This window comes from Lineus longissimus, chromosome 18 (genome assembly GCF_910592395.1).
Source record: "Lineus longissimus chromosome 18, tnLinLong1.2, whole genome shotgun sequence".
Taxonomy (NCBI): Eukaryota; Metazoa; Nemertea; class Pilidiophora; order Heteronemertea; family Lineidae; genus Lineus; species Lineus longissimus.
In genome coordinates, this window is record NC_088325.1 from 14,960,633 (window position 1) to 14,987,457 (window position 26,825).

General features: G+C 39.6%; 2 protein-coding genes across 2 annotated transcripts; both read left to right on the plus strand.

Annotated features, from left to right (window-relative positions):
• Window positions 1-897: 897 nt before the first annotated feature.
• LOC135502363 (uncharacterized) lies at window positions 898-7,907 on the plus strand. The gene is made up of 4 exons (XM_064795149.1): window positions 898-983; window positions 4,311-4,485; window positions 5,012-5,157; window positions 5,468-7,907. Exons 1-4 carry the CDS (start codon window positions 929-931, stop codon window positions 5,722-5,724), a joined length of 633 nt encoding a protein of 210 aa, XP_064651219.1. The 5' UTR covers window positions 898-928; the 3' UTR covers window positions 5,725-7,907.
• A 5,173-nt stretch (window positions 7,908-13,080) lies between these two features.
• On the plus strand, window positions 13,081-16,462 carry LOC135502273 (uncharacterized). Its single transcript, XM_064794971.1, has 2 exons — window positions 13,081-13,296; window positions 13,854-16,462. The coding sequence occupies exons 1-2, from the start codon at window positions 13,270-13,272 to the stop codon at window positions 16,167-16,169; spliced, it is 2,343 nt and encodes a 780-aa protein (XP_064651041.1). The 5' UTR covers window positions 13,081-13,269; the 3' UTR covers window positions 16,170-16,462.
• The last annotated feature ends 10,363 nt before the right edge of the window (window positions 16,463-26,825 follow it).

The following is a 26,825-nucleotide window of genomic DNA, read 5'->3' on the forward strand; positions in this document are numbered from 1 at the left end:
GTAGGCCAATTTTGCATACAACCAAAGTACATATTAAGAGATTTAGTTGCTCAGGTTTGCAACTTAGCGAAGTATCCTTTAAGATCTTGCAACTGACCAACATTTACATACATATCTTAAGTAGGTCAAATCTGCAACTTACAAAAAAAACTGACATTACGACCCGCTACTTGGTTCTTCCCCGGCACGACAGCCGTCATCTTTTCTTATTCTACTTCTGCGTTCGGATTTTTTTGATGCGCGCCAAACAGTCCGTCTATTTCGAGTACGAAGCCGGTTGGCGTTCCTGGAGAGTTCAACCATATAGCGCCACAGTTTGTTGTACAGGTAGGTGTTATTTGGCTGGTATCAATCCTCTTCTCTTTGTTCTGTTTCAAAGCCCAGATCGGACCAAAATGAGTTGGTTCTCATATAAAGCTCTGCATGCATCCACATCGAGCAGATCCTCGTCAGCTTATTATGTCAAGCTATTTTTTTCCTTTTTTTTAAATTCAGTCAGATAGTCCTAAACTTTGCTCGGCGCCATGAGCTGCTATTGTCAGTACTACCATCTACACCTTAGCAAAATTGCCCCGAACGTAATCATAATATGATGATGCCATAGGCTTATTTTGTTTGCTGTTGGCGAATAAATTGTACTTTCAATATTTAATTATTCATAAATATATTGATCATCAATTGTATTCCTTCTTCGAAACTTCGCATTTGCTGTTAAGCCATTCTCTGCTCAACGCCGTAGCGGCAAAGTCGTCGCGGTATTAAGATTTTTGCAGTTTTTAGTAAAATTCTTAGAAGCAAGAGGATTTACTTTTTTAAAAGACGATAAGTATCAGGGATTCGAAACCTATTTTTTACAGGAGGACCACAGCGAAGCGGCGATACTGTTGCAAGTTTAGTGAAAGGCGAAGAAAAGTAAGGATTCTACAACATGTGGAAGGGCTTCTTCCTCTTATGTGTCGGGGTGATTGTACTGGTAATTGCAGGTAAGATGGCCTGTTTCTAAATCGTCAAATCCTCATGAATTGTTTTGAGAGATTACCCAAATTGCCATTTAGGCCATTAATGTTTAAGTTCGTGAACACCTCCGTCAAGATTTCTTTCGTAATTCCTGAAAACCTTTATCGCATGCTTATTTGTGTCGGCAAATATTTTTTCAAAATCTCAAAAAATTTATTTCAAGAGTCGGTGAATTGAAATTCACCAACAAAGAGTGAACTGACTCCGAAATAATCACCTTGTTACGTAACCCAGAGAGTTGCATCTGTTCATTCGGCAACACCTGGCCAGTATTTCAGTATTTCAGTATAAATGTATAAATATTCTGATAGGGCATCAATGTGGTAAACGTAAAAATCCTGGACAAACGAAATCCGTTAAACGGTCAAGTGTTCACGTTTTCACATGTAACATGTAACTGTTCACATGAAGAACGAACAAGTCATTTCCATAGAGCGGGCCACATACGATTCCCGAGGTCACTTTCTACCCCCACGTCTTGTTTTCAAGCCTAATTCAGTTAACTAGTGAAAAGTTAATCATGACAAGTGACGGCGTAAACACTGTATAAGTAACAGGCCTAACTTACAGGCGTGCGGATTTCATCATTACGCAAGGAAAAAAGCTTCCTCTCTGTCGTCCCGTCCCATTCTTCTCAAAAGAAATATGTGCGAAATTGACTGTATTTAATTATCAATGTTTACAGCCAATCGTCGACGAGGCTATTCAACCGGTAAAGGAATATAAACCCGTCAAGAGGCACAATCTTAATAATAGAGCCAATCAATTCAATTAGGTAGTGGCCCATTCATGAATACAATGAGGTGTTGTTGGTCATCCAAAGCCGACTACGGCATGATTCTTCTCGCCAGTGCTATTGACTTATGCACTCCCAAGTTGACGTAACGTAATGGATTTATTCAATGTCAGTTCCTGGCCAGAAGGCATGGTGAACGGAGGTGTATGTCGTTCGGCCGACATAATGGACTTGGATCTTCGAATTGTTGTGTGCTTGCATTGCGATCTTTGCGATTTGTTGGACATGTTGAATTGTCCCTGTAATTCTTAGCGATATATTGAACATTATTGGCGCGGAAAGATGTTATTTTCTATTTTATTCGTTGGCTGCGGCTGACGAGTATGCCACCACCTACCAATAATAAAGCATACTGTGTAGAAGCAATCACCCGCTTGGCGGTCGCCTGTACCAATGCAAAGGCCTACGTGTAATAGGCTTATGTGAAAAAAGACACACCGAAAACCGGCTAAATTGCGTTTGTAGTTGCAGGTTTTATTTGATAGCTTCGTATTGGTAAAAAGTACTCCACCGTAATGCGCTATTCGAGGCCTAGAGGCATTGCCCTGGGAGTTGAGATCGAGGTCTCTCACTGCATTTGCTAGCGCCGAGGGCAAGAGCAGCATGATTCTGTTAGTTCCGCCACACTCTGCCCGAAGGTGATCTCATGAGGTACAACGCCAAGCCACGCAAACCTCGCAAGCCTCGTGTGCACTGTGAATTGGGTCACACCTCTTTTTAAATCAACCAACAGTGAGATTGATGAAATGCACTGCACAAGTTGTTACGGAGATTTTCTAAAACTCAACCGGTAACCGCCGGGTTTGATCACAGGTCGCGTAGTGATCAGCGATTCCTGTCACAGGCACTTGGGATTATCACCACAAACAAGCCATTTTTGTCGCATTCAATCAAGATCGCAGTTCGGAGCGATTTAAATTGTTCGTGTTCGAGGCGCTTTATCAAGCAGCTAGTCGTGTTGCCACTGGCAAGATAACTAAATGTACATGCCAAGGGCAGTTCCGAAGGCAACATTTAAGAGACGCCAACACAATGAAATCCGTAGTACAAATTTAGCTGAGTCACGATCGCTAAAAAACTGTATAGGAATGTAGTCACAAATGATATTCGGTTTGATAGTAGTGTTTTCGCAAAGATGTCCCGGGGATGAACCTGCGTTAAAGTGTCATCAGAGGCATCCCTTTGGCTAAAATTCTGCACGCGAATGAAAAATATTCACATTTCCTTCAAGCTTTAAAAGCCCTCTCAGCAGGCCTCACAGCAGGCCTCACGGGCTAACGCTTCAAAGAACATAGGCAAACAGTTTTAGGCAATTTTGATAAAATGGAGTTGTTATTTTTTTACAATTGAATTAACTCGTAATATGCATCACTTTGTTGATTCGATTTTGATGATTATTCTCGGGAATTATGTCTGACTTAATAATCGTATTTTATTCAAATAATTAGGTTATGAATTATGAAATGGCTTTCGTTGTGGTGGATCTGTGGATTAATATATTAATTACCAAATCAATACGTTGGAATTACGAGTTCTTGAACGATCTCACTAGATTTTCGTGAACATCATAATTCAGATAGTGTCATCAGTGAATACTTACTTAATTTACTTTTTTTGTTACCTCTCCCCCCTAGGGCGGCCCCCTCAACCTTCAGAATGTTTATACGACCGCACCCGATAAACCAAGAACAAAACCTACTCATGAGAATAACGCTGCATATCAAATGATGCTACATCATGAACTCTGTAATTTTTTTAGTTTACTGATCAATTTTTTAATATTGCTTTTTGTAAGTGTGCAATAGAAAACACAATATCGTCATAAAATGCAATAAAGGTTTTCAATTCAGAATGACCCAGTGCAATAATTGGTATCCAATATTCAATTTTCGTTTTTTGTTCGCAGCAATTTGAAATTTAAGGCCTCTTTATTACCTCTGATATATATATCAGATAATACCATCGAAAGCAGATTTTAGTAATTGTCAGGGAGAATGTTTCAAACAAAAATGAATAAACGAACAAAGCAGTAATACATGAATAGGTTAAAATCTCCTGAACAAAACACTAATAAAAATGTTTTAAAATTTCAAACAAAGTATTGGTAAAAAACAGAAGCGATTCCTTGCCTTACTAACAATATTATAAAAAAGGAGAGGGGTCATGATGAAATTGAGTTTCCGTGATTAAAAAATCAACCTTAAAGTGCTAACTAACATCTATTGAAGGCCAATTTTGCAGAATTCTGATTTTGCTTGAGGCTTTCGTTAACATAACATAACATGAAGAGTTAAGTAATCAAATATACTCGAAGTGAACATGGGCAATAGAGTTCAAAGCTTATTTTCCAGGGCTACCGGAATGCTCAATCTAATTTTCAATAAACCCTAGCATTAAATATAAGTTTTAGATAATGTACAGAGGAAGAGACGTATTTTGTATTGCTTTGCCTATTATAAGCACAGATATTTTACTCAATACACAATCTCCTTTTTAGCAGTGGATGCCAAGCCTAAGAAAGAAAGGAGCATGAAATGCAACAAGCAAATCGGGAGATTGAAGATTGAGAAAACGAGTGGGATCTTTCCTGATGCTCAGCTTGGAGTCAAGCCACTGGCTTCCTATCAAACATCCAACATCAAAAAGTGCCTTGTCGGATGTCTCTTTCACAAGTATGCCTCGTATCCACGCATTCTTATATCACCTCCGCATTACGATTATATACTATCGCCTTCAAAGTTTGCCAGTTAGTGTTGACCATGGGTATATTTCTAAATACATTAAGTTCCAGTGCTGAGAAGAATTTACAAATAAATTTAGTTTCTAGTTTTATTTCTGAAATTTACTTGTACTATATTCTGTTTTTGTTCTTGCTTTGAAAGTACTCGTTACCACATGATTTATGTGTATGGGGTCATTCTGTCACTAGTTCAATATGTCTCTTTCTTTTAACAAACTTGAAAGCATTTGTACTTATAATCAATGTATTTCGGGAATTTGCTCACCGAGTATAGGTTTAAATCATGGTCATTCCGTATATTTTACATCATGATTATCAATAGTAGTATATAAGAAGAAGATGAAGCAATAAAGATCAAACAGGCAAAGCTTTCAAAAAGTAATGCAGCTCTTATTTATCAATTATCTTATGCTCAAGATGTGGTTTTGGCTAATAAGTGATATTTCATTTCATTCCAGGAGCCATAAGTGCAGGGCAATTGCCCTGACCCGGGTAGGTACCAGCATGGCATGTTTACTCTATGCCGAGTCGTACAAAGAGCATCCGGAAAGATTTCTGAAACAAGCGGGCACAATGTACACGGAGATTCTATGTGATTACCAGGGTAAGTCTAGAAAAATATGGTGATTTTGTAATCATTCATTTTCTTGTTGTTGGACAAAAACCGGTAGCATACACATGAACAGAATCTATAATCTCACACACATTTCGATCAGTCGATAGGCGGCGCGGATTTTCACTAGGGTATGCGTAAAAAATTATGTCAAAACGTATAGACACACGGGAAAAGGTAAAAAATGTAAGTCTGTCGTTCTGTCAAGTTCTCTGTCATGAACAGTTTAGTAAATAGCCGCGCGACTGAGGAGAATGTAGGAAGATGGAATGCTGTACTATTTCTTGCATTTCTATTCCAGAGTTGTTGACCGTAGTTAAGCTGAACGAAACTACAGCACATCGTGGAATAGTTTACGACAGCTTCAAGCCCGACCTCCTCAAGAAGCTGCAAAGCAAAGTAAGGAAGGCCTTTCCTGGCATAGAAAGCAAGGACGACTGTTTGGTCAAAGGACTGGGTGAAATTAAGATGCATGAAAATGTGCAGTGGCGAGTCTATAAGGACAAGAAGACAAAACAGAAAGTATTCGTATGTCAAATACTAAGCCTGTCGCAGTAAGGTTGTTAGTTTTTTTGTCATAGATTTTTTAGATTATTGAGATGTACATTGATCATTTCTTCCGTTAACTGTTTATTATTGAGACGTAAATGTGTATAGTATACCCGTACCCCGGGTATATCTGAATTTATTTCTGTGAATAACGAGCAATGTTAGGTCTCAATACGTATGATGAACCTCGTATCTGCGTAATATATACTTACATCTCAGTAATGACCTGTTCACGTCAAAAATGAGCAGTCAACATCTCAGTCAATAATCAACAAATTACATGTATGTCAACATTGACCAAAGTTATTATATATTGTCAGTAATTAGCCGGTTGTGCTTATAAACATACAATAGCGTTCAAATCGAAAATTTACATGTCACTGTTACATATTAGGTCGTATCTGAACAATTACAATTATAATCATATGATCTGATCACTAATATTAAGTCTTCTGTATCCGACGAACTATAATGGTTTGTTAACTTCTAAGTCAGTGCAAATGTTATGATGGTCGAGACTATTCGCCTTTAAGTTTATAAAATTACGAAAAAACGTATTAATAATTTTAGGTTCTCCCGAGAAATATATTATTGTGAACATGTTTGTGATGTTGATAAATGCGCGAACAGTTCGTAGGCCAAGAATGAATTACGGCAGGTTAAATTAATAGTACTATATTCGTAATTAATTAATGATCGACGTGCCTTTCTCATTGAAATACACGTAGTCATAATGACCGTGATTTTTTTATCTTTATACACAACAGCCCTAATTATTCAATACTGATGCCGTATCTATATACACATATGTGCCATAATATTCACGACACTTGTAAACTATCTTTTAAAGGAACTCTATGGGCATCAGCTAGGCCAGATAAAGTTACATAAAGTTGCTAATAGGGGGTCTTTCCCATCTGAAAGTACGTCAAAACTATTCGACTTGTATGTGGAATATATTTAGTGGCGAATCAAACTTGACCTAGTGACCTTACTTTGCATAGTCGTCAACCAAAGATGGTCAATTTGACCCCTCTACTCCTGCCTGCAGTCCAACTTTAAAATCTAGGTATACATGTAAGCCAGATATTATACATTACAAAAGCGATATAGCCCTAGAATATATACATTTTTGAGGAATCCAAGACACGAAGCTATAAACGTAATCACAGATGCAAGCATAGCTTTACAGACATTTATACAAAATATAATCCGGGAAGTAATAAGCGCCTCTTGTTAATACCAGAAGTTTCCGTTATAATTTTTGGCATTTCTTGTTCAATCACTGTGATATTGTTCGGAAGTGTGCTGAGGATAAGAATGAATTGTTCTGTATTAATAGCCCAGTCAAATTATACTAAATTAAGGCTGGACCACAAAAGCCCACTCGATTAGTTAGTAATTTTTTCTCCATCAAAATATCTATTACGATTATGTTACCGATATTTATCTAAAGTGCTATGTGGTAAACATTATATACACGCTGATACTTTTTACGTTTTAATGAAATATATAAAATAATTTCAAAGTAGTGAATCAAATAACGCTTCAAGTCCATTTACATTTAAGGTAGAAGTTGTTGGTATAGTTTAATAAGGTTTAACTTATGCCTTACGTGCAGCGCATGCAATGGAGTGTTCGCATAACCCCAAAACGTCAACGTGAACGCCCATCCAGTTGTTCTATCTCCATATCACGATGTCGAAGAATGCTATAGGCGTTCGCGATGGAGTTGGGGAGCCTTTGCGATGACCATACTTTACTACAAAGGACGTCCCAAAAATCTACGAAAGTATATTTTGAATGTAATTTAAATATTCGCGAATAGCAATATACGTACTGTCTATCCGTTACACCAGCTGATATAAAAACGCAACCTCTCAAAATAGTCTTAATTTAGTAACGTGAAGCCTGATGTAATTTAAATGCAACGTGTAAAAAAAAAAACTCGTGTGACACATCTCAATATATTGCTATGAATTTTGCTCTATTGCACTTATACTGTTAATGTTGGGTATCTATTGATGGTATTACAGGACGAAAGTCATAATGACATGCACATTGAACCAATAACCGGGAAATCTATTCTACTGTGATTTGCTCATTGAAAAACGCTTTACTCCATCCATGGTCTTATCTTTGATAACGACATATATATAACACTAAAGATAAACGCTCATAACCGGAACATTTAGTTTTGTTTCGGCTGCAAAAGGTGCAGTCCCTACAATCATATCGACATGTATGAGTTAAATAAACCACAATATGGGACTTATTTTTCTATTGAAGTATCAGATAAGAGAAATGCATAGTGTGTTTTTCTCCAACTGGTCGGGCATGTAAGAAATATCGCAAATGCAGGAACGAATTTTCAGTGGAATTATTCCTCTGCTTTTTTTGCAGGAGTATTCTAGAAAACCCGCCCCGCCCATGTTTGATTAAATATTGTTAAGTGTTCGGAAATTTAGTTTGAGCGCTGATATGTGGTATTGACAGGACTGTCAATGATTGAACCAGCCGTTCTGAATGTTTGGTGTGTTCATTACTGCTGGGTGTTATGTGTAACTATTGCGCTACTTGCTACATCCTAGTACACAGATACGTAATGCATTATATTTATTTTAAATGTCGAAGATGTAGATTAGAAACTCATATATTGTTTATTTTGGATCATATCAAATTCTATAAGCTTACACCGGAGATAATCATCAAATCCATAGGAATTTATTCATGCGTGATATTAATATTATATTATTTTGCAAACGTCTATAATTTACAAATATAAGTCGACAAAACACTATGAACTTTAATGCACTAAAGCTCACTTGTTTTACAAAATATAGACTGTCGGAGCCGAGTGTGTAATTGAGTTAAAACGAACAAAGAAAAAGTTAAACGATTTGATGGACAAGCTTGGTCAGAAGATATCGCTAGAATAACGTCGTGTTTTGCTATGCCATAACATTTATTTGTTTGTGAAAAAAAGGACATTTACGAAAAAATATGTATGAGGGTAAAAAATACATTTTAGGACCAAATTTGTAGAAGTTAAATTTAGTGGCCGGCGCGCAAATCGTAAAAGGCGTGGTGGAGACCTAAGTGACAATTCTCCCCTTGAAAAAGCTTTGTTCAGTGTCTTGAAATTGTCTTCATCTTTTAACTTGTCAGGTAATCATACGTGTATCCCATCATCTGGCGAACTCATTGCGCTATCAAATTTATCCAAAGAAGTGAAATCTCGCCGAAATTTTTATACGAGTCCTGTTTAGATTCTTATTGGCTGGGGGTTCCTGTAAAAATTGCTAAAGTTTCTTGTAATATTCCAGTTTAATGTTGAACCTGGTGTTAAACTGGATTAAAATATTTCAACAAATTATAGGTCGCCGAATATTGTGACCCCAATCGAGAATGTTTTAAGCGTTCTGTTGGGATTTTTTATTTCAAAACCCCTAGGACGAAATCTCTAAACAATTTTCACGATCAATTACATTAGTCGCACTAGTACCTGTGCGGGGAGATAATCTTGAGATAAGCTAACTACGGTTGTAATTTATTATAAAACTTATGCACAGCAATCTAAAATATGTAAGGAAATTGTGGTTATTATAATTGGATCTTCGATCGGAAAAAAGTTGTTATGATGTTTTGAAGTTTTCCCGGCAACGTCAACCTACGCATTCTATATTTTAGTCCACATATTTCAATGTGTTTTTATACACTCCAAACTTGACAAAACAAATACTAAGTATCGCTCTTGTTAAGGTCTCTTAAAACGTTTTTGATAAGCTAAATTGATGCAGTAAACAGGTGTCGCCGTTTTAAAACCAAATTCATACTTCGACGCGCGACCATCGGCCTCTGCGTTTAGTATTGCTGATTTCCGCGCCGGTGTGTCATACCGCAGTGGTCGCCTTTGGTGTGATAATGAGTTTTCCCTGAGACCAGCAGAGAGGTGCCTGCGCTGAAAGGTTGACTACGAATTTATAATATTCAGCAGATAAAGCGTGACTCTTGGTCAAACGTGTCAGGTTTTTCTGTGTGTAACATGAAGTAGCTCCATTTTAGAATACTGCTTGATCGAGTACTATATTGTGGTGCTAATACATGCTGTCTGTGTTATTCAGCAGTCGTATACGCTATGGTGTTTATTTAAGAACACCGACTGTCGGGTTGTCTCTGTGACATAAAGTGACATCATTTGATAGTTGTTCTGTGTTACGTAAATGCGCATGAAACCGCCCTATGCAATTAATGTCATCTTGAGAAAAACAGCTACTGGTTACGTGAATTAACATGTGTTTATATTAAAAAGCCCCGTATGTATCAACTACGTCCATTTGAGAAAAGTATTTAATAACACCGTCTGTATTATAATTTATACATTTTCTGTGCAACTTAAACAACCGTGCGTTTTTAAAACGCATAAATCCGCATGTATTTGGTTGGTCGTATATAAACGAAGCCGTATAGGTGTCAACGTGTTAAGCAATGGTTTTCGCTGCCTGACAATGTCCTTTCGTAATTTGTATGGATGACCCATCCGGAGAAAATCAATCGTTGTCTATACTGAACATTATGTACATGCCAATAATTTATGTAGAGTAATGCATGCTGACCATACTTTTATTGTTATGAACAGTGTGTGTTTGACCAGGGTTTTTTTTAGCATTTTGCTTGCACGTCAGATATTTTATCGATTCGAATATAATACCATCGTCTGTAGATGCGACAAAATCTTCTTAAATTAGCCTTAGGATATGTATCATCATAAACATTATCAGTTTATATCGTATGACATGCAGCAGATGTCATCGACAAACACGTCGTCTTGGACGACAAACGGAGACATTACGTCAAGTTCGCTTACCTAACTTAGAAATAATTCAGTCACGCCCACTTTACATTGTAAAAAAATCGTGTAGTACATGTACATGTAAAAAAGTATGTAAAAAGAAAAAAACACTTCGTAATGATTTGTTGTTGACATAAATACGGTAAAGACGCTTGTTATCTCTGAATAAAAAAAAGCAAAACTGTGATTGGAATATCAAAAACTATCGTGCCTATTCATTTCTATAATATGCCTGCGAGCTCTCTCCAAGACGTTGTGCAATACTAGTACATGTTTAAACGAAACTTTACCCATATTACATACATCGTATGTACTGTATATGCCCCTTAAATTGTTATATCAAAAATGTTATGTGAGTTCCACCAAGTTCCTATGTTTAACAGAAGCCCTAGACTGACAGTTAATAACTTGTAAATTGTGATTTATTTGTTAAAATGCGAAATAAAAGTTTGTTTTTGTTGATTTGAAATCAAGGCATGGTTCTGATTCTTTGGCATTGTTGGCATATACATGTACATGTACTTCAAGCGAATCGTAGATGGCGAGTGCGTACCGATTGATATCAGATGAGCTTGCCTTAGCAGACTCCTCGTATATCCTAATTGTGCAGCAAGATAGCTTACCTATTATAGCTATGGAATGAGCTGCCAAATAGTGTTCGTGGCCAGAGTACCCTGGGTCGTTTTAAAACTGCACTAAAAACTCATATTTTTAAGAAATTCTTTTGAATCCTTTTTTTTTTTTTTTTTTTTTTTTTTAAATCCCACTTGCATGTTTTCTTTAGTAATGACTTTTATTCTATCATGTATTAATGTTTTATTGTTTTATTATAAATTGTAAAGCGCTTGGAAGTTTTAAAAACGTTAAGCGCTATAAAAATGTTTTTAATAAAATAATTTTTAATAATAATATTAGGGAAGGCCGCCATGTCGTACAGCGACTCAGGGTGCTCTTTGAAAGTATTTTGGAGAAGTCAGGAAACTTGTAGATGTCAAATCGTTCGATATCTTGCCATCTGTCGTTGTGTCTGCCACCGCATAAGAATTACTATCGATGACTGTAACATATGACACAAACCTGGCTGGATCGTCAACCTGAAGTTTCTTTTCAAAGAATAAACTCAAAGTGTCCAATGGCCTTCTCTTCATCACGTCCACGGCATCTATCAAGCTGTTGAGTTGGGAACAAACTTGACATGCCTGCCTCGCATATTTCTATAGGGGTCCGAATACTTATCGATGTCTACCCTGTTCCTAATCCCGCGTTTGGACATTCCCTGTTTCAGAGACACCAGTCTCCGTTGGTCTCCGTGTCCGAGCAAGATACATAGATGACAGCACGGTTCGGAACGAGTTTTGCAGAACCTGTTGATCACTCACGAAATCTCACTCCTCCATATTTAATGTTTAAATCAAGTAATCTGCAAATCCTACACTCCCGTAATATTTCAACAGTAGCTGGTTTACCCTGTGCCCTAAGCATCATCACAGCAATCTAAACATTCCATATTAATAAAAAAGTCAAAATGAACTACACACTACTTTCTTCAACTTTTACTAGTCGTATACCAATATTAAATTTTCCACAACTACCATTAGGCTAACAGCTTCCTTTATACGATTCGGCAGCGTAGCCGTAAGCCCTACTCAGAACTCTCACAATGAATCGATTAATGAAAGTTTCAGTGATATGTACATATTTTATGATGGCGGAATGGCGCCTTGAGCCACCTTCGAGGAACATAACAGAGCAAGCCTCTAGGGTGAGCCGCTGGTCTCACGAGACACCAAAGAAAGAAATGTCCATATTATACATTTAATAACATCTTTATTTGCACATATCAATAATTTTTGTCAAGTGAATGTATATATAATAAAAAGCATACTCTACGATGATACACGGGTAGTAGATCAATTCAGTTCAACTAACGTAAATAGTTGATTCGACTACAAGGAACTTTCGCTTGGGTCGTGGCTCCAGCAAGCATACACTTGAGTTGACGGTTATTTGTTGAACAAAAATACTTAATGATGTAGTTGTTTTTGGTGTTACTTATATACCCAACCAGCTGCACCAGCGAGTGATTATGATTATCACACACACACTGGAGCCATCGACCTGTCGCGTCGGTTGCTTTAGCGGAAGACCGCTCTAGTTCAACATTCCTTGGAATGGAAAGACTAAGATCAGTGGGTCTCGCCGGCGTATCAACCATACGATTCACGTGAAAAAACATGGTGCTTCTCTACTGAAAAAACAACAGGGAAACAAGAAAGAATGGCTATGCAAGAGAAAAAGCTTTGCGGTAGTGACGTCGTGTCATCTGTGACCAGCGAAGTCCGCCCCCTGGTTTGCCTTTGTCAGAGTGACCTAGATTTTTATATTTGTATATGAGAACTAATTGAACCGATCAGCTGTGTACTAACGCTAGCTATAGATTGGCCTGTTGCCCGTTCATATCCTGAATACCGGCAGTCAGCATATACACGCTATAGGCATGATAGACCTAATATATTAATAGCACTTGTGGGCCGATACCATAGTGTGATCTGTGTGATGGTGCAGTGAGGTCCCGGAGCATGGTGAACTGGCACAGGACTACTGGGCCGTTGATGATGAACCAATCGGGGACCGGGGATTTGCACCTTCAGCATCAATAAGCAGTCCAGACGATTGATTCGACAACACCAACTGTCGTCGGTATGGACAAATCAGCGAAAGTGTCAGCGGTGAGTTCTTTAGCACTTGCATTTGAATTGAATTGTCATTAAAGAAGTTAGAAAAAAACCCGCCCGACCACCAAACGACCAACTGCACTTGAAACATGATAGACACCCAAGCGACTTGTCACACTTGACTGCACAAACAACAAGTTCATTGTCGTGACAGGTCACAGGGACGCTCTCGTGAAAAGAAAAATTAAAAAATGTACCTCGAGCGGGTTCGAACTCGGACCTGAGCCACTTGATCCTTGCTGTCTTACTTACTGTACAACGGTAGCGCCACTGCGACCTGCTGGTGGTATATCATATCTGAGGGCGTTTGAAACATGGCTGATCGGTCGTTCGTGTTTTCTAACTTGGCTGATAGTAATTTTATGCATGTATGTCAGCTTTAACCTGCAGTAGGTGTTGCAGCAGTCCTTGCTAATAAATCGGATACCTTCCAGTCAGAATCCAGTGGATGAGGTCGCTTTCTAAGCAGAAGGACCCAATCTGCTTCAATGATATATATCTTGTAGGCGATCTGAAGTTCCAAATCATACATGTATCTTTCTTTTCTTCAGGGACCAACCCAAACGATGGCATCCAACAGCAAGGCGATTGGTATGCCTGCTCTTTCTTGCCTCCTTTGCAAGGGGACACCGAATGACTTGGAAGTCGCACAATGCCAGCACGCCGTCTGTAAAAACTGCCTGTCTACACACAACCAGAGACTTGGTCAGGATAAAGAGAGCTTCCCATGTCCACTGTGTCGGGTAGATTCTTTATTTGCTGGCAATGTTGCCATTCTGATAACGGACAGTGATGGTCTTGTCTCGGTTGCTGATACGAGCCAGTTCGCACATGGTTCACGCTCAGGTGATGGTCTTGTATCCGTGGTAGATGGAAGCCAAGTTGCACACGCTTCAAGTTCGAGCGATGGTCTTGTCTCGGTTACAAGCCAAGTTGCACACGCTTCAAGTTCGAGCGATGGTCTTGTCTCGGTTACAAGCCAAGTTGCCCACGCTTCAAGTTCGAGCGATGGTCTTGTCTCGGTTACAAGCCAAGTTGCCCACGCTTCAAGTTCGAGCGATGGTCTTGTCTCAGTTGCTGATGCAAGCCAAATTGCACATGGTTCAAGCTCAAATGATGTTCTCGTCTCTGTTGAGAATTCTAAAAGTCATGAAGTACAGGACTTTCCTTTGAAGTTGGACAACGAACAAGAAGCTCTGGTAGAGGGCCTGACCGCCATTTGTACAAGTTGTCGGTATACTAAGAATATACAGGCTATAGCGGAGAGTCTCTGCGAGGAGTGTGGCTCGTTGTACCTTTGTCGCGATTGCGCAAATGTCCACAATAGGAATAGATCAACGGCTAACCATGTTGTGATTTCACTGAAAAGGATGGATGAAGGTTGCTGTAGTACACACATGGAGGTAATCAATAGATACTGTGGTACATGTTCCCAACCGTGTTGTAACCTGTGTGTCCTGCTTGATCATGGAGATCACAAGATCAGGGGTATCGGTGAGGTGTTCTACGGGCTGGTCGATGATCTCAACCATGTGGCTCTTGAACAAGAGAGGCGGGCAAAGGACTTGAGAAATTTCGAAGGCCAGTTGAACTCCATAAAGTCTTCAAAGGTGGCGGAGAGAAGGCGTATTCTTGCGCAAGAGATTGATGATCATGCTCAGGTCTGTATTGCACAGATAACTAAACAGAGGGACGCCCTGAAGGATCGGGTGGAAGACGGCTACAAGGTGCTTAACAAGGTCACGGAATGTCTGAATAAGATCCCAACGCTGGTTTTATTGGATGAGACTGTGGACAAGGCTAAAGTTGTGCTGACAGAAGTAGAGCCTCACCCGAATGATATTGAAAAGCTGACTAGTATAAGAAACGAATTTATGAACTGGGGGTTAAAAGATGAGGTGGATTCGGAAAGTTACCTGGAGATCTATCAACAACTTTTTAACAATCCTTTTCATTTCGTCCCGACTCTTCCAAATTTCAATATTGGGGCTTTGGAAGCGATGGAAATGTCCTCAAACTACAGGGATATCAACCTCTGCAAACTGATCTATGAAAGGAAACTCGCGGCAGACGACGCTTCGGAAGTCATCCCGTGCGTTGCTAACCTCGGTAACGGTTACTACGCTGCTGCTCATCCGACCTTGGAGGGAACACCATCTGATGGCATAGATATCTGCAAAGTTCCTGGGGAATTCCTGCACTGCTTCCATGAATGTCCCGTGTATGACATGGCTGCCACACCCGAAGGTCATCTTGCTGTCCTGACAACCGGGAGTGCACAAGAAGCAAGCTGCGCGCACCTGGTGAATCCGGTCGAAGGGAATACTATCGGATCTACGAGTGACTTCCCAATTCGCCACGCGTTGTCGTTTGATGTGAACTTCTATCATCAATATGTGATTCTTAGCAATGATGGCGGGAGACGAATAACCATCTGCAACAAAGATGGGACGCTTGATCAGTCGCACAAAATCGATGAATCTCATGGCGTCAAAGATAGCAGCCGGATTGTCTGCAGTCGGAAGTACATCTACGTCCTCGGGCGGAAGCGTTTCGTAATATTCGATTGCAAGAGCAAAGAGCTTGGCCTTGTGCTTGTCGCGACGAGTGAAAATGAATTTACTACTCTCACTCTGACGGATATTTCTGTTACCGACTTCGATGAGATCACGGTGTGCTACGAGGGTGGCACAGATAATCATTTCTGGTTTGGAAGATGCGTACTCCACAAGGGCAGCTTGTCCGGGTGGAATATTCGAGAGATGAGCGGGCAAGCGAGGAGGACGAGGCTGTCCAGGAACCATGACTACATGGTGACGTCACAAGAAGGGTCGATCATTAGAGTGTATGAAGAGTCGACTACTTGAGCAAAAACGAGAGAAAAACTGTTTGCTTTTTCTTGTCTGAACATACATTATGAATTAAAGAATCCAATGACGCATCACTGTATGAGTGCCTGTGGTGCATCTTCGTCTTCCTTGACTCAGACGGAGAACCACTTTCAATTCCGCAAGTCGACCATCTTTTGCTTCTTAAAGGCACAGGCAAGGGCCCTGAGCCCCGTGCAACTTTCTCCCATATTTCAAATCGTGCATGCATTAATCATGTTTGTTAATATCTTATGTTATTCATATTAAAATATCTTAGCCTTTTACTATGTCTTGAGAAATCAAATGAATTGCATTTCATTTCATTAGTCGAATCGATTTTTACTTACTCACCTGCTGTGGCTCAGGACTGGGACCCGTTGGCCTTTGATGCTAGACAACTTCAGACTCATACGCCGCGTTACTACGTTTTAATAATTGAGACTGCCACCATTTTGGGTCAGCCACGCCTCGATTCATGAAGTAGATCACAGGTCCGTGAAGATATCGATCATAGCGATCGATCAGCAGAGGGAATATCCTTCGATCTCGGAGAACGGCATCAACTGAGGTCTGGCCTACTCAGCACTGACATAAATCTCTTTATGCCAGAGATGGCTGGCAAAAATTACGATCTGATAACATTAATAGCTCATCTGCATAACAAACAAGACATCCTGAGTCTTCAAACTCTGCATGTACATCCTAACCTGTCTATCTTGTCACAACCGCCAAGACACGGGACTGAAGACAATACGGTTGTTTCGCCCGGTAAGGCGGCGCCTAGGAGAATGATGTTAAACTAAACGGTTGATAAGCAGCAAGTGGAGTCTTTCTCGGTGGCAGTATTTTTCATCGTTGCAATACAATACACTCATATATCGTTGTGCGTTGTGGTTTGACCTTTGTGAGCATCAGTGATAAATAGGGCCTACTTGATTTTGCACCGATTTCGAAAGAGCAGCTCATCGTGTTATTTGTCGAGGAGAGTTGGTATGCAAGCTTGCTTCTGTCGATTCCTCGGCACATATGATATGTAGGCCATCATGACATGACCAACATGACCTACGGGTGAGACTTGGACTAAAAATACGAGTTGTTTGTTGTAGCGACTGGAATGGTATGTTAGTGCAGGATGTCCCCTATCACCTAAAGCCAACCACGACCCCTATCGATCCCGTTTTTTCCAGCCATTGTCACTTTAAAACAAACAAATAGGGAAATTTGGAAGGATTTCGGGTGAGGCTGGGACTAAAAATGCGAGTTGTTTGTTGTAGCGACTGGAATGGCATGTTAGTGCAGGATGTCCCCTATCACCTTAAATCAACCACGACCCCTATCGATCCCGTTTTTTCCAGCCATTGTCATTTTAAAACAAACAAATAGGGCAAATTTGGAAGGATTTCGGGTGAGGCTGGGACTAAAAATGCGAGTTGTTTGTTGTAGCGACTGAAATGGCATGTAAGTGCAGGATGCTAACTCTTCCAATTATCCATAATGCGTCTGTTTGTATGGGATCCGTTTATCTTGAGAAACCTCACAACGGTTTTCACAAAGACGAGAACACTTCCTTTTTATTGCTCAACTCAGGAGTCATTTCCTTCAGGTGATGTCATCAATTATCTATGTTTTGCACTTCAAGGGTTTCCGTCAGTTTAAGCAGACAGGAAACCCAAATACATCTACATGTGTTGCCATACTGTAGCTATAGGGAGACCATATGCAGAAGCTGAGCAAACCTAAGTATTGAGTGGCATGATGTTGACAATATGCTTATATGTACGATCTCCCTGCAACTTAGAGGATGCTATAGGCAAAACCTAGGTGGGCCAGATTATAATACAACATGAAATCGACAATAAGCTTATACAGTGAAACCTCATTTAGTGGATAACTCTGTCATTTTTAGACAATTTGACTTAATCAGGACACCTCCACAGGAAAGGCAGTTATCTGTCCAAGGGTGTCCTTATTAGAGATGTTCTATTGTACATGATCTCCTTGCAGCTTAGAGGGAGACGAGGTAGAAGCTAGGTTCTTCCTGCATCCCCCATTTGAATTCACACCGGAGTGCTAGTCCTGGCCACATCCGCAAGAGGATTACCTCTTGACATGTCCGCAAGATGGCGATAGTTACCATTCCTGTTAAGAATGATTTTGAAACCTCACCTGGCGTTTGATCTAGGAACCAGTAAATGTCAACGCTGAGCCTCCCATTCATTCATGCTTCTAAAGTACAACCAAGTCTCCAGGCAAGTCTGTCTTATCAATCAAAAATGTCTATATGCCACCATCATTACATGGACTCTATAGCAGTCGGTTCCTATTGTGCCGTGATAAAGAACAGGCAAATTATTCAATATCTTTTAGAAAAAATTAGGAAATGTTTAAAATGTAATCTCCATCTGTGGATTCGTTCTGCTTTTGCCGGAAGATGCAAAACTATTGAAAATCACTTTAAAGTGTTTTTGTAGCCTATTCAGATTCGAGGGGAAAGTATTTGTCCGTTTCTTTCGTCCAATCTGTCATTCTAAGAAGATCACCTGCTGTAGAAAGAAAACATAACGGTGCCGCTTTATTTAGCCAGACTCGGAGTAGTGCAGTTTTCTTTGTTCAGTGACAGGAAGGAAGTGTGCCACTTTGTATTTCTATGAATTACAACATTTTCTTGTAACGGGAATAAAGCGTGCAGCATTTTTTTGGTTCATTATAAATCTGGCCTGCTTCGCAGCAATCTGTCGTCCCAGCTAGTTTGGGAATAAAAGTATCATAGTTTGGAAGATGATATCGTAAGGCATTAGTCTTATAGCCATAAACCCTTAATGATTAAACGACACGGTTCAATTAGACTAATTCGCCGTGGGGTATTTCACATCGGCATCACTCATCAGTAATATTCAAAGCTGAGCAAAATAATTTATAAGACGGATGCACTAGGTCTACAGAATGGGAAACTCCTATGTGATCAGCGTACCATCTGTCCGCGACATCAAACCTGATTATTTCCGTCGCTAAAAAGGTCCCGGACTCTAAAAGTCATTTATCTGAACCATTTAAGCCATGGAGGATGACACACACCCATCTCCTGATTGAGATCTGTGAAAATCAAATTTTGCTCAGAATGACTTCTTTGTTTCCCTTTAATCTCTCTGTCTGATAAGTTCAATGGCGTATCTTTGCCAATCTGGTTTTTATTCATGAGATGATTGGTCTGCCGCATGAATATTTAGAGGTTGGACGTTGAGTTGTCGTCGACCACAAAGTACATCTCTATAGCAGCTTTGGGTGGGTGAAGTTAAGAGTTTGTATCCGTGCAGATTTTGTGTGACAAGGTTCTTCCTTTTTCGAAACCCATCTGATGTTTCAGCAATTGGACGGTCGAGGGTCATCGCATGCAACAGTCCCTAGGTAGCTGCTTTAGTGGGAAGAAGGAGAAAGGTTACTTCACAGCATTTGGGAAAATAAAACCTGACCCCACTATTTGTCATTCATAGTTAATGGCTATGTAATTTAAAGGTGATGCTACGCCTAATAGCCACGAGACAAAAGACATTATTTCCCTTCCTTTGGGACCAGTGTCTCCTTTTTACTTGTTAGTGTTTCATCATAATGATTATCTTTACTTATTATCTCTAATTTCCCATTGTTCTGAATAAAGAGCATTTCGTCCCTTTGGGGGTGCGACCTGCTTGTTATCGGGTCGGTTCCGTTGGAGGCAATGTGGTTCTAATGACTTGACTCATGGTGCTAGAGTTGCAATTTCTTGGATTCTTTTTCATTTCTTCGATTGTTCTTCTGATATTGGCATTCATTCCTCTTGACTTCTCCTTTGAGAATTTCAAAGCAAAGGAGTTTTAATGAAGTTGTTGTCTGTATTGTTCCTGGTCAGTGGATGTTTTTCTCTTGAAATCGGTTCATGTTCCAGGTGGCTGGAATCCAAGTTGCAATAATGAGAGAAGTCCTTCTATACAAGCGGGCTTGATTTGTTTGGTCACGTACTCATTCATGTGACTTCCGCTCTCGATCATTTTGTACTATCAATCAGTGAGCATTCTCGATCAGAAACCTTATCATTGTCATTTTTGGAGGTACAGTTATTTGGTAAAGGTTCAGGTGATTTTTTTTGCAGATCCTTTATCCTGCCAAAGCCAGTAACCAAGGGTTAATGTCTCACAAACTTAGCATGAGAGATTTTTTGCATGACCTAGCAGATATTGTACATTTCACCGCGGCCCCCCGCTATTAGCTACTTTCAGCGCAGTCAGGTTTAACATCAATATGCACGGTGGCAATATCCGACCCCAATCAACGAATGACTCATGACGACTCGGACTTCGCGTTTGGGTGAGGTCTGTAATTGGCAAGGAAAATCATGATAATCTCGGCTTTGGACAAAGGTGGACATTAATCTGGGTGGAATTAGCGTTGTGGTGTGACTTTCATTTTCCGGTATCTGTGATTGTTTTATGACTTGACCTCAGCTTTAAAGTGAGGTTTCCGCGATTGTCTCTTGAAGCCAGTCAACGTTTGTGAAAGGCTCTCGTTAAACAGAGCAATTAGTAAATTGAGTTTTTTGTCTTAGATGGCTACCGATGAAATGAAATCATTGAACGTAACTCTCCCTGAGAACACTTCTGGGTAAATTATAATTTGAAAGAAGGATAGGGGTAGGAAACAAGCCATTTGGTTATGATATCAATCAAAATAAAGGTGTATCTGGTGTATGAGTTTCATGGTGTGTCAGTCTGCACGTTTGTTGTTCAAGTGAGTCTGTTTGCTTGTCGGTCAGCCAAAACATCGAATGAGAAACTGCAAGCGCTGCATTCTCATCCCACTCCCTCCAATGACCCTGGAGCGGACATTTCATTTGCCCTACTTGCCCACAAACAATGATCTCGCCACGTTCACGTAAAGCTGGATTTATATAAAATGTGACTCATGCGATCCGCGCATGTTCGATGCCCCATGGCAGGTCGTAATCTCCTATCTTCAACTTCTCATGAAATACGATTGCATTGGTTTGAAAGTGTCATGTGACGCGAAAAAGATGACGCGCTGCCCATCGTTTGGCTTAATAATCACACCTGTAATTAGGTGCCAGTCACTTGCTGCCGCGCATGGATTAACTACCTAGTTCTGTTAAAGCGTTCTTTGACGTGATTTAGAATGGTTATTATAACTCTGGCGATGCATGAACCAGCATTAACGCTTTGTTACCAACAAACTGCTGATGAGCCGAGTATCACCGGGTTGGGATGGAGACACACCTGAAATCGTCCTCATGATTCCGAAGAGAGTATATCATGCTGTTCTACATGCTGACAATCCAACTCAATTCATTATCCCTGAGAAACAGTTGTTTTTAATGCTGTCCCAAAGTTTAATCCTTCGCAGCTTGATTAGAAATATGACACAGACGTAGAAAGGCGTACAAATTGATTTCCGCTTACATTCGGTCCCTTCCAAGAAGTGGACTCCCCCATCCTACGCTGGATTCAAATTATGTTTCACTGGCGTTGTACATGTAACCCAGGGAATGGGTGCATTGCCATATGCAGCAATCATCCAAGGGAATGACAAAATTTAATGGAATAGCCCTCTAACTTAATTGGTCTTTGTATGGTTGCTGGAGATAGCATTGAAACCTTGTTGGCTAATTGTCATCGAGACAAAGTAGAGACACGATGAGGTCACATGTTACTTTATGTTTCTTTGTGATTATGAACAACCAATCTATATTTCAACCATATTATAGCAAGATGTAGGTTTGGGGTGGGGCAGGGGGCAAATGCCTCCCAAGCGTCACAAAAATGTTGTTTTCGTGCACATCGTTTGATTTGTAAAGGCCAAGAGGGGGGTTTCATTCCCATGATCGAATACTTCTGTGTACAGCCTGGCATCGGCGTGACCCATTGCAGTGTGGTAGCAATCATTTAATAGGAGACTGATATAAACCAGATTCAAGGATACCGCAGATACCTTTGGTCTGAATTTTGTGCTTGTCTGCTTTTTTAGACGTTTTCAAACTGGGAAGAGAATTTTTTTTTTGTTCAAAATAATGATGAGCCTTGAAAGATGTTGAGCCCGTCTAAGAAATGGGGAAATGGAACGCCAGCAATTTATGATGAAATGCACTTAGCTAAGAGATAAAAGCTGGACGCTTTAATTAAGTTATGTATCAAAGAGTTTTAAAAAATGGATGAATTTTACAGAAAAAAGAAACATTGGACATCAAAGAGCAGGGTGGGGAGGTTTAAGGAGAGATGGAATACACCAGTACATGTTTAATTCCTGATTTAATTTAATTTCTTTAGTCTTTAATCTTGTGTTTTCTCTCCAAAATCGTAAGCCGTTTTTTTCGCACACACGTAAAAAATAGAGAAATGTTATTTCTTGTCCATGTTACAGCTTTGTAGTAAATCTTAATCATCAAAAAGAAAATCTGAGAGGAAGCGGTAAATTTATAATAGAATCCCATGGAGCGAAAGATGAGATTCGTTTTAAACCAGCTGTGAATTTCATTAAAATTCTATCGAAGGCAAGATTACCAATATTGTATTCATATCACCTTGAATATCTTGTTCTTGTAGGCTTTTGGCATATCCTGTAGAATATATTTGTCATCTTGGCATGACACGAGTTGGTCCCAAACAGGTTTGACCGAAAACTACTCTAGGTGGATAGACAGTATTCAACACAATCACTACCAAATTGACTTGAACCTGATTCCGAATGGATTTCACTAAAGCAGACTGCATTTATCATACATTTTATTGAATATTAGTGCACAGAATACAGAGATAAGTTGGCAAATTGTGGTGAAATCGGAGAGTTACTCTGACTGATTGCATTCTGAGGAAGAAGATAAAGAATTAGCCTGAAAAATATTATCTTAGACAATTTTTCGATTTCGACAAATTCAAAAATAATAAAAATTGGGCATTGAAGTGAAAATTTGGTTCATTGTGGTGTTAATGTGCGATGAGTTGTTGTTGTTTTTTTCCTTAAGAAGAGAAACAGCGGGAAAGTTTAAGTAGTTTGGTTATATTTAATCGTTGCATGGCCTGTGTCGTATTGCACGTTTTGACTAGCCTATATCTTCCTTCTATCATTGCAGGATCGTGAAACGGGGCTGCGAAGACATCACGGTATCGTAGTTTTCATTGTAGACCCTTCTTCAATTTCAGCATTTGCAGAATTCAAAAATATTACCTGGTAAATTCTTAACCAGGCTCATCATTTCTGCTCTGTCGGTTTGACAACTGTAGAACAGAACATTTTCGCGTGCAGAATATTTTATGGCAAATTTCACGAGAAAGTCATATTTGCCAAAATCTCGAGCTTTTAACCGAGAATTTCATATCAATATCACCATGTTTCCGCATAAATATTGCATTCAACTCCCGCTGAATATCGATTAATTTAATCCACACATACACTCTGCAATTCGCTCATATCATAATTACAACTTATAAACAAAAAATTCACACACCCTGAGTTAGTTCTGAGTGCTTTCAAGTGCTGGTGTGGCCAAACACCTGACTTTAAAGGTGACATGCATGCATAAAAACCCTAACGGCCCAGTTGGAAAACACTAACGCTCGTCTGCCATGTTTGAAAAGCCCTCAGATATGATAGACTACCAGCAGGCCGCAGTGGCGCTACCGTATTCTCCAACAGAGCACACATGAAAAATATGTCTGTTTGCAACAATGGCTTCATGGCATAGTTGGTAAGACAGTACGGAACAAGTGGCGAAGGTTCCTAGTTCGAACCCACTCGACGAATATATTTCATTTTTTTCTTTACACGAGAGCTTCTATGTGACCTGTCTCGGCAATTAACTAGTTGTTTGTGCAGTCGCTAGGTGTCTATCAAGGCCTCTTCCTCAGATCAAAATCGCCGATAATGGATAAAACAAACTTTTAAAAGTAATAATATTATCAGATAAAAATCGCCAATTATCAATAACACAAACTTTTAAAAGAAATAATATCATCAGATCAAAATCCCCAATAATCAAAAACACAAACGTTTAAGAGAAATAATATCATCAGATCAAAATCCCCAATAATCAAAAACACAAACGTTTAAAAGAAATAATATCATCAGATCAAAATCCCCAATAATCAAAAACACACTTTTTAAAGAAATAATATTATCAGATAAAAATCCCCAATAATCAAAAACACAAACGTGTTTAAAAGAAATAATATCATCATATCAAAATCGCTAATAATTAATAACACAAACTTTTAAAGAAATACTGAATACCCCCCCCCCCCCCCCCCCACCCCCACCTCCACCATATCAAGGCCTGAGCCTTCCCCATATTAACACAAACTTTTTAAAGAAATAATATATTGCCTAAGTAAAAATATTCCGCCCCAAATACATGTACATGTATGTCCCTCGTCTGTCATTCACAAAATATTGATGCCGCGAAAATTTTCTTTTCTACAGTTGGCAGCCATGTACTTGCATTAGTTAAGTGTGGTGTATTTTCTATTAGCCTGCAAAATATGGGTGCAAAATACCGGCGCAAAATCGCTGCAATACCAAAATAATCTAAATTGTGAAAGCTTGGATGCAGACTTGCATGATGTGGCTCGAGGAAGGTAGGTATAAATGGTAGTACTACATATGTTAGGTGCATTGCTCAGTCCAGGTCTATGCAGTCGTATCTGAAAAATACTACAGGTAGCTCTACTGTCCAGCCAGGTCCATCTCAAATGTACTTTCGTGGCAGTACCAATTCGGACATGCTTGAGATACACAGATGGCTGGTATTGTTGCATTCTGAGAAAAACATACCAGCAGGAGTGCCCATCTTGAATGTGATGCATGCAAGTTCTTTCAAGAGGCACAAGAATTGTTTGTAAACAGAAGCGATATTGAAGAGTCTATAGAAATTGTACCTCTTCCCTTGCATTGCTTGCATTGCATGTATCAGTAGAGTTGTCACATCGAATGTAAACGGCATGCAGGAAACATGCATGCACAACTGCCTAATCTGATCCTAAAATGTACAGTCATGTTATGTGCATATGGCTGCATCGGTACTGTAACATTACAATACATACCCCTCACCTCCCAGTTTTGAAATAATTCAGGCCTAGCCCAATACATGGTATATTGTCTATAAACAAACCCTCTAGTGCCTAGGCCTAAACAAAGCCCACTCGGTCCCAGGCCTAAATTCCCAGTGTTCTACTGCAGTCTTGTCAAAGGGTCATCACGACGAATCTTGATAACATCAACCCCCAAGTAACAGCTTTCATAGTGGTCAATAGGCCTAAAACGACAAAGGCAAATCTATATTGTTATTTTCTGATAAATTTTTGTTGTACAACATCTTTAAAATATCATTTTTTGTCAAATCTTTTACAACTATTACAAGGTAGATTAAGTTAAGTGGGCCAATTGACATTTGAATATTATAGGACCGTGGAGATTGCGTTTCTGTTGCGGGCTTGCCCGTTCATATCACCAGCAGCGGACCTTCCACCATACTTGCCAAGTTCAGCAGATAAATGCTTTTCATTCATTCATTCATTCATTTATCATCGACAACAAACACACAATGCGAAAAAAGTATATTTTTGAATCTAACGCCGACACGTGCATTCCTTCAAAACACTTTTCAGTTTTACAATTGAATGTTTTTTTCCCCTCTTCAGCAGATTTTGAGTTATGCATCCTGGTCACGCTATGCCTGTTTTGTGTCTAAAATGATGAGTTAGGACAAATTCGTCAGCACAATGACACTGAGTGTCTTGTCCTGGTTGCGTGGACCCCTTGCTGTTTCATGAGGGGTGTTTCATGTGGTGTTAAGTGATGGAAATAGATGATATGAAAAAACATGGACTGCTGCCTGCACTATGATGTGAACTAGGATCAGCTTGTGGCAAATTTGGGGTAGTAACGAGTTGCTTGGGGAGTACATGTAGTATCAAGCCTTCTGGTAAATGAATAGGATTTGTTGAAAATTTAGAAATCGGGGTCCCATTCAAACTCAGGCGGTATCTGCCGACCACTACACCCGCCCAACATAAATTGGTAGACATGTTGCATGCATGCATTCTCTCACTTTTTGGGGTGTTTTAGGTCTCTGCCTCCCCCTCCCCGAGCTGCCCCCTGTAGCTTAGCTCGGCTTGCAATGCTATCTACCAAAATAGTTGTTTTTAGAATAGGCCTACTGTTACCGATTCCAGATTAAAGCAGTGATAATGTCGTTATTGCCCCTTCCACCTCATTTGGCTGTTTGAAAATATTTCCCTGCTAAGACCATCCAGTCAGATCTAAGTAATCAGGCTTAAGTAGGCTTAAGTAATTTGTTAGGTTATCCCATTGGTTTTCTCATGACAAAACCAACTTAAATATATGGGTTTTTTCCCTTTTATCTGAAGAATTCCACAAAATGTCGTCAAATTGCATTTCAAGTCGTTATCACAAATATTTCCTCCAAAAACGAAGATATTTTTTCGGTTATTTTATGCGCACTATTTCCGCTGAGTCTGGACATTCGCTGTGGGATCACTTTTATTTGTTGAAGAGAGGTAAGTTTAGACCCTTGGAACAGTTTTGATATTCACCTTAGTACTATTATACAGGATTACATTTCTGTACATCCGATTTTTAGTCAATTACCACATT

Bases quoted from the DNA above. Each gene is read 5' to 3' on its own strand.
- LOC135502363 (XM_064795149.1), top strand. From the start codon at position 929: ATGTGGAAGGGCTTCTTCCTCTTATGTGTCGGGGTGATTGTACTGGTA. The intron at 984-4,310 runs GTAAGATGGCCT...TCTCCTTTTTAG, and splicing joins GATTGTACTGGTAATTGCAG to CAGTGGATGCCAAGCCTAAG. The intron at 5,158-5,467 runs GTAAGTCTAGAA...TTTCTATTCCAG, and splicing joins GATTCTATGTGATTACCAGG to AGTTGTTGACCGTAGTTAAG.
- LOC135502273 (XM_064794971.1), top strand. From the start codon at position 13,270: ATGGACAAATCAGCGAAAGTGTCAGCG. The intron at 13,297-13,853 runs GTGAGTTCTTTA...TCTTTTCTTCAG, and splicing joins AATCAGCGAAAGTGTCAGCG to GGACCAACCCAAACGATGGC.